This window comes from Ciconia boyciana, chromosome 2 (assembly GCF_034638445.1).
Source record: "Ciconia boyciana chromosome 2, ASM3463844v1, whole genome shotgun sequence".
Classification (NCBI taxonomy): domain Eukaryota; kingdom Metazoa; phylum Chordata; class Aves; order Ciconiiformes; family Ciconiidae; genus Ciconia; species Ciconia boyciana.
The window spans coordinates 144,732,073-144,746,245 of NC_132935.1; the positions used below are offsets into that span (position 1 = coordinate 144,732,073).

Sequence of the window (14,173 nt, forward strand, 5' to 3'; positions counted from 1 at the left end):
AGAATTTTAGGATTGCCTATGAAATATAGTTCCTTCTAGTTATATTCAAACATGCCATCAAAAATTCATGGCATTTATCTACCACAACTCTACCTGTGCAAGTTCTCTGACTGGGATCTGATTTCATTGCTTAATTTTTTTCAGAAAGCAGTTTTCTAAGAACTCATAGAATTGTCAAATGTTTTGGGGGAATACAGGCAGAAACATCTATTTCTACACTGTCCAAAGAGGAAAACTGAAACATTTTATATGAGAAAATGTCACTGAATAGATATCCAGCAATGTGAATTACTCAGCACTATAGCTGTTTTTTGCCTTTCATCTCACTGACAGCATCAGTGACAGAATGGTAAGCCGAGAGAGAGAGAGAGATAAAAGGACAGAGAGATATACTGCAGCAACATTAAGTATACACAAGTTGAGTATTTATGTGCTGTGAGCATAGGATGATCTGGACTGACACAATCAGGAAAAGGCAATGCATTAAGGGTTTTTCTCTTTCTTATTAATTGATTATTCTCTTTGCTACCAGAGGGAATTTAGGCCAATACTGCTGCTTTCCTAGCAGTTAGAGACATGATCTAAAGTAAAGGGGGGGGGGGAACACTGAAAGAATTCAAAGATCTACCTCCTTTTGTTTTTCTTAAGCACTGCACATTGCTGCTGGTTTAATAAGAATGTCTTAGGTGCTGCCTCAGTGTGCCAAATCAACAAGGACATCTCACAGGGAAGCCTCTCTTCTGCAGCTGCTAAATGCTGGCACCCTGCAAAAACATACGTAACATGTTCCACCTTCACAGTGGTCCAATGTATTAATGAATTATGCAGCAATCAAATGTAATTCAACTTTCTCTTATAATAAAAAGGTGTGTTAAACTGAGGACTCTCCTCCCTATAAAAATCCCTTTGCTCCTTTCCCTGCCCTCCTCTTCTCTCTGAAGCATCCTAAGTAATGGCAGAAGATTCGTATGTATTTTACAGCACAAGAAGTTTTACTGGGGGGGATGGAGAGGGGGAGGAGTGGCAAAAGTAGTTATCAACTCCACATCGCATATGAGCCAAGGCAGGCATCTGCTTCCTGGACACATTCATGCCTGTAACATTCCCAAACTGCTGAGTGTACGTACAGCTGCCTTCCCACAGCAATTCAAAGCTCCTGTCTTCTCCCGTATTGCTGATGGCACAACAGCAGCACTGACGATTTGCATGTTTGTGCAGTATTCCTGCACTGAGAAATGCAAGGGGGAAGTATATATGTATTTTAAAATACACCTCTCCTTAGGTCACTAAGAAGGCCAAGAACAGAAGAGGTCCTTTTGCTGCATAAACAGGCTCGCTCAAAGCCTGCAGCTGGCAGTGGATGGCAGATGGACATTTTCTTTCCGTCACCATTTCTCCCACCAAAGCAGCAAGAGAGATGTTGCCAGGCCGCCTCTGTTTCTGCCTACAGCCAAAGACAAATCACACAGAGGTGGGTGAAGAGCAGCACGTTGAAGCAACTGATAGAATCCCGACTCCTTTCTGAAATACCTCTTCCCCTGCTTCTGCTTAAGAATATGCTGCGTAGCAGAGTGCATATTTTGTGATTTATTTATAAGTTGCACCCTTTGACTAGCTATTTTTAAATAAGTATCTAAGCAATCTGCACAATCCTTAAAATCTAGTATAATCATTATGTTTTGCCTGGTGCATATTGTACGTACCAATTTAAAGGTGATTTTACTGGTTATGGTAAACAGTTTCCACAGAAATTGAAGGTACTAAATCACCATCATGAAAAATTCTTGTATCTGCAGTAAGATTTTCAAAACATTTGATGTAAAACCAGAGTTCACTTTCTCAAATGCAAAACAGATACTGCTGGGCTTTTCAGAAATTGTTCGACAGACGAACAGGGCTCTCCAGAGCACTTAGAGGTGCTCTGAAAAATACTGGCTAGTCAGAGGGAACCAAATTTATTTTTAAACAGCTATTGGGTAATAAAATTAGCCTCACTCAGTGTCTGGCATCAAAAGGTACTCGGCAGCCTGCACTCTTCCAAAAATCTTTTGATATCTGAACTTTTCTGAAAATGTGCCCATGACTGTGGCCAACGGGCTCTTCCGGACATTTTGTCACAGCAGCTGCTTCTCTCTCCTCCGATCCCAGACACTCGGATTCAGCAAAACAAGCAAAAATATACATCTCCCTTCCTGGCACATTTCCATAGGACTGCTGCCTGCCGAACGCCCGGAGCAGTGGGTGAGGAGGAGCAGAAGAGCCCCCCCGCGCACCCCGGCCACCCCTTCGCCCTGCCCGCAGGTGCGCAAGGTGCAAGGCAGCGTGGAGAGGGAAACACGCCGCCCGAGCAGCAACGCCGCTCCTTTGCAGGGCAACCCCGTGACCCTTTCATTCCCAATTCAGTTCACCTGGAGCATCAAGGTCAATGCAGCAACGCAGGTTCCCTACTTAAGGCAGATTTGAGGGTACTAAGTGAGGCAGTGATAGCCATCCCTGACGGTATACCATGACCCTGCACAGCAGCTAACTGAAGGGGAAATAATCTCTGGGACCCTGGAGACTGGGAGATGTTTTGCCCAGAGAACGTGTTATGACCCTTCCTCTGGAAGGCCCAATCCTCCTGTCTCTTCCCCACGCAATTAAACAGTACTTACATGAGAAGAGCCACTGATTTCAAACATTTCCTTGCTTGATTAAGGCTTACTCATCAGAAACAGATTTGTCCTAATTTAGTGATGGGACTGGGATAGATTAACTTAGCTAACTTGCATATATACCTTGATGCAGACAAATGGATTGTTTTGTTCTTATTAATATCAGCTATTATCTTTATTTCTGCTTTGACTCATATTCTGAATCTGAGTCAAGACTTCTTGACTGCAGAGCACGGCTGACTGAGAAATTAGTCTTTACAATTTAATGGAACACCTATGTGTTTGCCTCAGTCTGATAATGTATGCAGACTATTATCAAAGAGTAAAAAGAAAGCAGATTTCAAGTTTGCAAATCCTAGAAAGAGATAAACCAAAGGAAACACGTATCTTCAGCTACTCAGTGACTAAAGGATTCAGCTACTCAGTGGCTAAAGGATTGCTTTGTCCACTTCCACTTTCACATTGCAGAGGTTAACGCGTTTGTTTCAGGGTATTTAGGTGATCTCAGATTTAGTAAAGACTTTTGGGGGTTTTTTAATAAAATTTAAACTTTGAACAAAATTTGACCTGATAAGCAAATTTAAAGAGTTTCCATTATGCACAGCTTATATTACATTCACGCACATTTCATGTAATCCACAGCTATTTTATACCTGACGTCTATAAAATATTCTCCTAACAAACAGAAGGTCCTCAAGAAAATTCTCCCATGTTGCATGCAAATAACAAAACACTCCTGCAAAGGCAGTGGGACATTTCACAGAAGACAACTGCAACAAACAGGATCTTGTAGTCACCATGCCAACAAACATCCAGAGAAAGAAATCCACAATTTGAGACAGTGACTAGATATTTGGAAATATTATACAATAAATCTCGCTATTCTCAAACTTACATAGAAGTTCATTAAAAACAACAAACTTGGGGTTTAGTACAATGAGGAAATGCTAGCTACCAAACCAGAAATATTTTCTTCAATAGGCATCAGAAGTAAATTATATTTACTAGTAAAAAGAACTACCAGGTATACATTTTTCATGGATACTATTTTGATATAAACATTAATGTACTAAATTTGCCAATAAAGTTTGTCATATTTAAAAAGCTGAAAAGTTGGAAGACATGAAACATGCTTGCCTCAGAAGAGTAAAACAAATCACCTGAAAAATCAGGTATCTCCCCTTTCAAGAAAATAGGCGAATTTGCATCAACATCAAAAGCAAAGCAAATTAAAAAAGTAAAGCATAAAAAGGAAATTCTTACTTTAACTTCCACTGTCTTCCCACCTTGCTCGATATGCCTCTCAAGATATTCAGAAGACAGCAGGTCACTGCGAGAAGAAGAAAAAAAGAACCATAAGCCTCATGCATGTGTTCTTGCACTCCCTCTCAGCAAGCACCGATTAAACATTTACATTTGAAAAGGTCAAAACCTGCAGGATACTTTTCCTAAAATGTTCATAAAAATCACTGAAATGACCACCTCCAATGGAGTTACACAGTGCACAAACTGACCCCAGCTGGCCAAAGGGCTATTCCATACCCTATGATGTCATGCTCAGTATATAAAGCTGGGGAAGAAGGAGGAAGGGGAGGACGTTCAGAGTTACGGCATTTGTATTCCCAAGTAACCATTACGCATGATGGAGCCCTGCTTTCCTGGAGATGGCTGAACACCTGCCTGCCCATGGGAAGGAGTGAAGGAATTCCTTGTTTTGCTTTGCTTGCGTGCGTGGCTTTTGCTTTACTTATTAAACTGCCTTAACCCCAGCCAGCAACTAATCCCCACACAGCCACTTGCTCACTCCCCCCCGGTGGGATGGGGGAGAGAATCAGAAGAATAAAAAAGTGAGAAAACTTGTGGGTTGAGACAAACACAACTGTCATCCCACAATACATCAAAGAAGATGTATTTCCAGTCAAACTGAGTTAAGATTAATACCACTGTCCAAAGGAGACCTCTTTTCAAATACTACGGACAGGTACTGGGCAGCTTTGCTTAGAAAGTTCAATTACTTGGAAGCACAGAGAGGCTCCTGAGATAACCAGGGAATGGAAAGCTTCTGAAGTCTAGCAAAAAATGGAGTTGTGAGGGGATTTGAATGCACCAGATGTAAAGGTAGCTAATTAGGCTATAGAAGATGCTGGCAGAACCTCAAATGTACGTGGACTGTCAATGAGTCAATGGAAACTGGATGTTAAAAAAAGACTGTATCTAACTGCAAGAGACAGAGGCAACAAAAAGAGGGATGCTAATAAATTTCTGAACCGGAGCATCCATGGAACAACTGTCCATGGATGTGGGGTGCCCTCAGTCACAGTGAGTTCACAGCTGGTTGCTGCTGCAAGCGGGAGGTCTCAGTGCCCCCTCAGCAGCAAGCGTTGAACCTACCTTGTGTCAGCACAAGCACTCGTCAAAATACTCTCGGTACCGTCAGAACTAACACTCATCAAAATACTCCTGGTGTCAGTATTAGCGGTCATCCAAGTACACTTGGGAGGGTTCAACAAACCCATGCTTTTGCTGCATTAGGTAACTGAAGTCCCTTGTGAAGACATGCAATAAGCTCCAGAGCTGATGCAAGGGAGGGAAAGTACCTGAGCAGCTCAAGAGGGAAGAAAGGAAGAAAGAGAGAGTGACTCCTTCGGCCACTCCAGAACCAGCGTGACCAGCTGCCCCTAGATTCACCCTCTAGGACCCCCTTAATTCTGGTCAGGCCCACATACCTATATTGATGCTTTGCACAGCAGCCTGCGAGTGACCCATTATTGAAGAGCACTAAAAGAGATGCTGTTGTTTGAGTTACTGATTACAATCCTCTAATTCCTCTTAGAAGTGAATATTAAATATTTAAGATACTCATCCATCTGGGGGAAGCTCAAAGACTTCTATAAGGTCTGTATGCCTTCTCCAGATTTAGAAATTTAGACAGATGTTCTCTTAAAATGTATTTAGTTCAGCTTGCTGAAGTTAGGTATATAGTTTTTCAGCATTCACTACACTTTCTTTCCAGCAAAAGTCTATGCTTCCACGGATTTACTAAAGCCACCCCTATAGCTTAGGGCTCTACTTTTACTCTTAGCTATTTCTGGGGAACTCAGTTAAACTAAGGTTGTCTTCCTTATCTGATGGCCACAAAGGGTTTTGTGCCAAGGAAGATGCAAGAGATTACAAAATGTAAGACATTAAAGTAAGTATACAGTACAAAAGACAGATCAAACAGAATTACTTAACTTGGAGAGAGTTTACATTTGCATTTGGAGGGATGACAAGGAGAAGCACAGGGTCTTCTCATGTGGGTCTGACAAAATTATTGCTTTTAAAAGATACTGCTGTTAATGTTTTTATGTTCTGGAAGACCGTATGTTGTGTTACCAAAGATCTGGAAATTGTGTCTGGCATGAGAAAACAAAGAGATTGATCATTCTCTGCCTTGTACAGTGCAAGGACTACAAGGTAACAGAAGAGGCCAGTAAGCTCAAAACTTATAAAAAGAGACCTTTTCTGGCACAGCTCCTGGTTACAATGTGGAACCTCTTGCCACAGGATGGGCTTGGATGCTGGAGGTCTGTACTGCTTCAAGCTGGGAATGGACAAGTTAATGGACATAACTGAGGGCTGCCAAACGCACAGAAATCGTATCTGACTCAGGAAGTCTTGGAGTCCTGGAAAAGGACTCTGGGGAAGTCTCATACATGCTTGTTCTGCTCTTCTGCTTCTCCCTCAGCATCTGCCTTGGGCCACTGGGACAGGACAGCTGGCCAAGCACCCCTCTGACCTGACCTGGGCTGCTCTGCCTGCACCCTGGCAGGGCCCTGTCTCTCCTCAGGATTCTGTAGGGACCCCCGGGATCCAGCTCCAGGGTTGCCGGTGGTCAGCCAGCTGCTCTTCTCCCACCTGAAACCCCTCTGATGGACATACCCAGGTTGTTCAAGTTGTGTTTACTTTCAAAGTAGGCCAAGAGAATGATTCCTAAACAGGTCCACCCACTTCGTCCTCCTGCTGTGGCTCTACTTTCAGGACAAAGGGGCTGGAAACAGCTGGGGAGCTGCTGGCATTCCCCCTCCCCTCAAGGTCTGTCGCAGGTGCCTTGGTTCCTGAAATGAGCCTGGCTGGAAGGGAAACACCATGGGGTCTCCAGCCTGCACAGCTCCTAGGGACCAAGCCCAGAGCTTACAAACAGACGACAGGTCTGTTTAAAGACATTTTTAAAGCCTACCCTAAGTAACACAGGATATATTCCTGTGTTATATCCTGTGTATATCCAGGAAATATTCCTGGATATATGTCCAGGAATATTTCATCAGTAGAAAAACCCACAAATGATGCCATGTTATGCTTTATTATTATTATGACTCACTGCAGAGAAAATATCATAAAAAACACAACATTCTTGCAGATCCAATAATGAAATCAGTGCTATTACAAACTAAGCTACAACCTAACCATTATACACAGTCTTGGAAACTTATGCCAAGAGATATGCTTCTCTCATGAAATCACCTCATAAGTGGAGTAATGTTTTGTTTTCAGTAATAGTGAGGCACATAACTGTGTAATTTTAGTACAAGCCATTACTTGAAAACAAACAAAAAGCTATAGTGAAGCACTTGTGAAATACGATGAAAATTATTTAAGCAACATAAGACACTGAGCAATCAGCATTAAAATACTATGCATCTCAACATAAATTGTACAACCCTTTCCTATGGTAGAGATGAAATAGGAATAATTTAGCTTGTCTGCCAATCTATACTAAAAGCCATCTTTGTCAGTTTAAGTAGTAGTTTGGGTATTAATTATAAAGAAAATCTACATGTGAAAAAATTAAAAAACAGATTCTGGAAAAAAAAATCTTAGAAACACAAGGGATGTAGAAAATTACAGTGAAAAAACAATCTACATTACAAAAGACAATACTGCAGAATAAAATTTTCAGAAACGCTCGCTAAGGCATTGATACAAATTCTATGAAAAGACATGGCAAAAACCTGCATGTGGTAAGACCTAAAAATAAAACATTTCACAGGAAAGAAGCACATGTGATCTGTGGCTTTTACAAGGAAAAACTAGTTATGCTAATAATAGCAATTCTGTTTTCAGAGGTCTGTTATTTTAAAAACGTACACAAATCAAGTAGTGTAGTTTTCTATCAAGCAGCATCATTTTTGGAGCACTATCTTAAGTCACAACCATATGAGTCCATCCCATACAGACCCAATAGCATAAGGGCCAGAACAAAAAAATGAGCAAGCTCCTCTCTGCTCTTCCAACTCTCCCAAATAGTCACAACAGGAGGAGGCAGCTGGGGGAATTTTCTTACAGAAGAGGGCCCCAACTATGGAAATTATCCTCATCCAAGATCATGCATGTATATGCACTTAAATTCTATCTTGAATTAAATGTAGCATTTGCATATGATGTTTACCAAACCAAAGCTGGGATTGGGAACCCAGGGAAACAGATGAGCTTTGGAAATAGATGGGTTCCCCAGCAGAAAGAGGATGCTCCAGGAAGCAAAAAGAGGGGAAAAAAAAAATGAGGTGGCAAGAGAAAAGAGGACAGAACAGGCCAAGTGTTTAAAGAAACAGAAAGAAAAACCAGGAGATTATAAAGCACTTGAAAGAAGAGGCTACTAAAGATTTTTTAAAAGGGAACAGGTTTGCATTTGAATATGAAATGGATAACAAACTGGGAATTATCCCTGGAAATGAAATAGAAACTTTCATGTTCGAGAAGGAAAATGCCCATCACCAGCTTCTGAACAAAAATTAACTCTCCAGATTTAAGAGACTGTAAAGATGGAATGCCTAAAAGTTATGGAAGAAAGAGAGCAGAAATGATAGGGACCTCTTTAGAGGCCATAGGAAAAATTACAAACTTAAGAAAGGGAGAAATAAAGGGAGTTCATAATCATAGTACTAAAATGCATTTTTGCTGGCGTATCAGTGTTATAAATGAGAGAAATGACTGGCTTCATGATATCTGATATCGTTGCTGTGTCTCCTTGGACACTTTATCATTTCTCCTGTCTGTTCACCCTGATTTCTGTCTCTACAACTCTCCATTATGTACACCTGAAATTTCAGATTAAATATGGTGCCAGCCAAGGACATCAAACGAGAGATCTGAGCTGAGACACATTACTGAAAAGGAAGACAGAGTTTTAGCTGAAATCAGCAGAAAGGCCTGGATGGGTCGAATGCCAGTAGGAAATTGCCAACAGACATATGGAGACATTCAAAAGAAAATGACAGGTTCAGGGGAACGATGGAGACACTGATAAGAGAAAGATGCCATACCAACTGCACAGTTAATGCCAACCCACGTTGCAGGAGCAAGCTGTGAGAAAGGAGCCTCCTGCAACATCACACTTGAGAGGGCTGAGGTAAAAGGAATGGGCGCTGTTTGGGTACCAAGCACACGAGGATGAGGAAACATCCCATCAAGTGAAAGTTTTTCACCTGACGGTGTACAGCCCCTACCAAGCAACCTGGAAAGGTCTGAATTATAACTCAATTATATAAGGGGAAGTTATCCCCCTCAAAAGAAGGGAAAAGGGAGGGAAACAGATTCATATAGGAGATTATTGTAGAAGATGCGAAACTACCAGTGTGTTGCTTTAAGAAAAGTGCTGAAAGACTCCTTTTATTAACAAGACTAATAGATATGGAAAGAATGACTAGGGGAGGTAATTTTTTAGAACAGCCCATCTTGTACACCAGGGAAGAGAAGGCAGGCTGATTATCATCATGAAACAAGGACCAAGAAAGTAGAAAACTAGATGAGCAGTATCAGCCATGAGCTAACTAAAAAATACAGCAAGATAAACTCAGAAAAGCCACTTAGCCAGCAGATTTCTGTATCTGACGAGCTCGGACATTTTAATTCTCCTTTATCCTCATGCCTACCGAAACACCTTCTCTCTGCTCATACATGATCTTTCCTTGCACTTCAGGGGGGATTAGCTATCTCCATACTCCATGAATCTATCTGCTTTAATAGCCACAGCTCTAAAACTTTCATCCCCTCCTTCCCCTCAAAAGAATTGCTGAATTTCTTTTTATGTGGATAGTTAATTTAATGACTGTATCTGGTAAGTTAGCCAAATGGACTAATCAATCAGGATTAGGTAGCTTCTCTTAGATACGGCAGCAGTTTTCACAGTGCCTACTTAGAGGAAGGAAAAAACAACTGAGAAAAACAGAGCCGGTTCTTGTCTGCACAAATTGAAGCTTCTCCCCTTTTTAAAATATTCTTACTGTGCTTTTCTGTTCTTGTTGCTGCTAATATGAAGGGGAGAAAGGAGACAGTAATTTCTTAATGTTTCTACTCTTACTGACTATTTAAGACTTTCTCCAAAAAGAAATTAGGGACTTACAAATGGGTTGAGTCCTCAAGGGATTATACACAAATGCTGAGTCGTACCCAGTCTCAGTCCTTTCCTGGAGCTTAATTTCACATTTCAGTAACAGACAATGATACACAACTTGAATCTCTGATGAAGTTTCTTCCAAATACTAACATTTGTTCAATTTTTTCTTCTCCAGGACTTCTCTCTGAGATCCCTAATGCCATCTGACTTGAAAATGCACTTAGTCCCTCTATCCCTTAACAGCTAATTTGCCTGAAGGATACGACAGTAACTGCCCTGCACCCTACTGCAGACACCAAACTGCAGAGCAACTCTGCAGCCCTGCGCAGGGCCTCCACCTCTAGCATCAGAGATGAAGCTACAGCTCTGGCTTACAAACAACATGTGTTTGATTTATTGGAGTGGCTTCATTTCTTGATGGGAAAAGGTTTAAGCAGGTTGAAGACATTCTTGCTTAGTTTCACTAAATTTCTATTATGCACATGGTTCCTATTACTAGCACAAAAAAGGAGAGAGGACACAGCAAAAGCTGAAGGAAAACCTGTAAAGCAACAGTGGTAGTTTCAACGCTCAGGCTGGTGTGGCCATATCCTGATGCTGGACATGCCTTGTGCACGTGAACTCTACCTGAAGTACATCCAGCTCTCACTGCCAGCAGGCATTTTGTGGTGCCGCTGCCCATCTTCAGATACTATGCCACAGACTGTTTGGCCCATCCTTTTCAACCTTTGCAATTCAGTCTGATGGCCTCTACCTAAATGACCATATGGGCAATTTTATGAGAAATTACTGTAAATGTGGCACATAATGATGAACAGATACTGCGTGTATTTTCCAGGGGAAAACCTAACAGTTTATATTTAAGTTCTGGAGCTAGGAAGAGAGACACTTACAAACTAATCATTTACTGACTCATAATATTTCACCACACATTTCTTTTCACTATGTTTTAATGAAATCGGAATATAGCTCCCTACCCCTAAGTAAGAATAATAACACAAACCCAAAGCAGCTCTGAAATCACAATTTCAGATTCTATTTTTTATAGCAACTTAAATATAATTAAATTATTAATGTTAATACTTCTTGCATCATATATTAACATTTCTTAATACAAATATTGAAATTGATAAATAATATCTGATGTGATATATAATGAAAATATTTTTAAAAAATAAAATATTTTAAAACATTTTGTGGCACAAGCGCTGCAAAGGGCACACATTCAATACAGCAGTTAATTCACCCTGCTGGTGGCGGAGGGAAGGCGATTACGGTCTTTTCTCTTTCAGACAAGGGGAAGATTTAATCTACTGCCCTAACAAGGAAGCTGCCCCCCCCCCTCCCCTTGCAGAGATTCTTCCTAGTATCCAAGGGGAGACACTGCTACTCCAGATGCAATAATGATAAACTAAAGACTTCAACAAGCATAAAGAGCAGACAGCAGCTGCTTTCAAGACTCTTGTCAGGCAGAAAGATGAAATAGGATTTTTCTAGCTCTAAACTTCTGTTTTCACAGCCAGAGCTGAAAGCAGTCTGGGCAATGTTCACTGACTCTACTCCTTACCTAGTTTTCCTTACAGTACTGATGGCAATGCAAGTGTCAATAAAACCTCACTCTACTTTTGCTGATGAATAATTTAGTCCAGTATATCTTCAGGCAATTACTTCTTTTTCGTACAGAAATTTCAGATGGAGTCCTATTAAAATGAACAGATATTTTTAGACCATGTTCATACCACTACTACAAAGCAGTTTCCTCAATGCCATTCTGTTCCTATGCTTGCTACTTTAAGGTCAGGATAAACATAGTTAATTTTAGTATCTGAGAGGATGGTAAATTAATAATAAAGGGAAGAGGCAAGCACAGGAGAGGCACAGGCTACACATTTTCCTGCACAAATCTACTAGTGTGGTCTAATCTTAGTTTTTAATATGCCTCGTTATACAGTCAAGCTGTTTTATACTACATGGAAAATCACTTCCCGAGTAAATTCACTTGTGATTTCAAGAACATTTCAATCCAACTCTTTGTTCATACTTGTGTATTGTCCACAAATACTATATGAAAGAGAAAAATTGCAAAATTAAATGCTTAACTGTTATAAAATATCAGCCATCTCAACATGGCCCTGACATGACTTTATGCTATTAAATACAAGCATATACATTTTGCACAGGACACCTATATCATTTAGTGAATGGGAGTTACTAAATATTTTTATTTGGTAGCTTCCTTCAAGATTTAACCTCAAATTTTCATTACTGTATACATCATTTTGCCCTGGAGCAAATACACAAATTATTCCTGTACTCATGGGCACTTCCATGATGCTCTCTCAAAGTATTTGCAAAACACAAATATTAAGTCCTCTACATAATTCCCCTCAGGAGATCACATGTTAGCATTTTCCTCAATACTAGAAAGCTGTAAAGTATCTGTTTGTTTTAGGTGCCCCGTTTGAAACTTCACAGGGCCATATATTGTAGAAATACAATATATTTTTCATCACAACACATTTGAGATGTGTCCTGCCCTGTGTTGCAGTTAGGACAACTCAGGAGCTCTTGGAGCTCTTCAGAGCTGATCCCAAGTGTCCTGCTCACGGGACGCCCAAAGAACAACAGACAGTCACTACAGCAAATGCTGAAGGCACCAGTCCTGGTCACGGGACGCCCAAAGAACAACGGACAGTCACTACAGCAAATGCTGAAGGCACCACGTTGGGGGAGGCTTCTCCTGAGCCATGCAGGAAATCCCTGTCAAAGGGGCCAGGCATCACCACTTGCTTTGCACATACACACTTCCCAACCCACTAACAGGTAAACTGGGGCTGTCCAGCAAACCGCCTCATTGCCAGCACAGCCTTGCTTCACTCCCAGACTACGTTACTTTGGCAACAAATAGCATCTGATTAAACAAATAAAAAAACTTAAGCTGCATAAAATAGGAATACAAAGGGGGCAAATTATGCTCTGCCCCAGCTTCTGCCTGTTTCATCATCTCCTTCCAAACTCCCCATCGCCGTACCCACCTCCTCTGTCCTCAGATCCCCCTCTCCCTGGCCACGTTCCTACTCCTCCTCTATTCCCCAGCCCATCACCCCTTCTTACCAACCAGCATTTCCATGCCGCTGCTTCCTGCTTCTGCATGATACCAAGAAAGCCGCGAAGGAGTCAGTATCTCTTCAAGGTTACATTTACAGCTTGGCACTAACACTGAACACATCCATCCTAAAATGTGCATCCTTGATGACAGCAAAGCTTTTCCCCACTGTGCTGTCATTTATTTTATATGCACTTAGGACAATCACCCCCTTACGCTCACGGTTACCTGCTGTTAGAACTTGCATTTTATCCTGAAATTTCAAATGTTGCTCATGCCCCAAGAATTTTTTTTGTAGTAATCACCAAGAAGAATAATTTCTTCTAAACAATATGCATTTTTATATAATTAAAGAATATTAGCATATATGGATTGAAAAATTATGGAGAAGCTTGTTTTCATTGGGAATTTAATGAATGCATCAACTGTTCAAGTACCTGAGATGTTTCAGAAATTAGATCAGAAAAAAAGGTTACCACTACTTTTATTTTTGTTTACAAAACATGTGAACTTTAGGAAAGGGGTGTACCCGAAAATAGCTTTAATTCAAAAGATAGTAAACCTTAAATCTAGGAACTAATTCGTTTCTAGAAACTATTCTGATGGAGACAACCTGCTAGAATTTCAAGAAGATAGAAATGGGCTTGAAACTACAGAGACATTGAAAAAAGCCTGTTATTGGTAGAGGGGCTAAGTAAAAATGAGTCATTTTGTGAAAAGTATCTACAATGCCAGGCAAATTAAAGAGCAAGAAACTGAAATTATAGGTACCTGCTGTAGCACTGTAATCTCTCTCTTCTAATAAAGAAGGTACATTTTAATAGCATAGAACATTGTCCAGATCAGAAGTCAAAGGTCTCACACTGCATTTGTGAGTGAGCCAGGGTTTTAGTCTGAAACCATGCAAACAAATCCAAATGCACAGTTAAGGGAGACAAGGAAAGAAGTCTCTTGAAGAAGCAGTCTGCATTACCGGGAAAATCTCACACAACCACCACACATGACAAATGACACAAAGCTTTGTGAAATAGAATTCAT

The 14,173-nt window shown here is 40.8% G+C and overlaps 1 protein-coding gene across 14 annotated transcripts in view; it reads right to left on the minus strand.

Moving 5' to 3' along the window:
• The window catches only part of ADAM22 (ADAM metallopeptidase domain 22), a 141,666-nt gene that overhangs the window by 75,157 nt on the left and 52,336 nt on the right, over positions 1-14,173 (minus strand). For all 14 annotated transcript variants that reach the window (XM_072854309.1, XM_072854307.1, XM_072854310.1 and 11 more), the window contains exon 4: positions 3,918-3,984. In XM_072854309.1, coding sequence (XP_072710410.1) covers positions 3,918-3,984 — 67 coding nt within the window. The remainder of the gene's footprint in view (positions 1-3,917; positions 3,985-14,173) is intronic.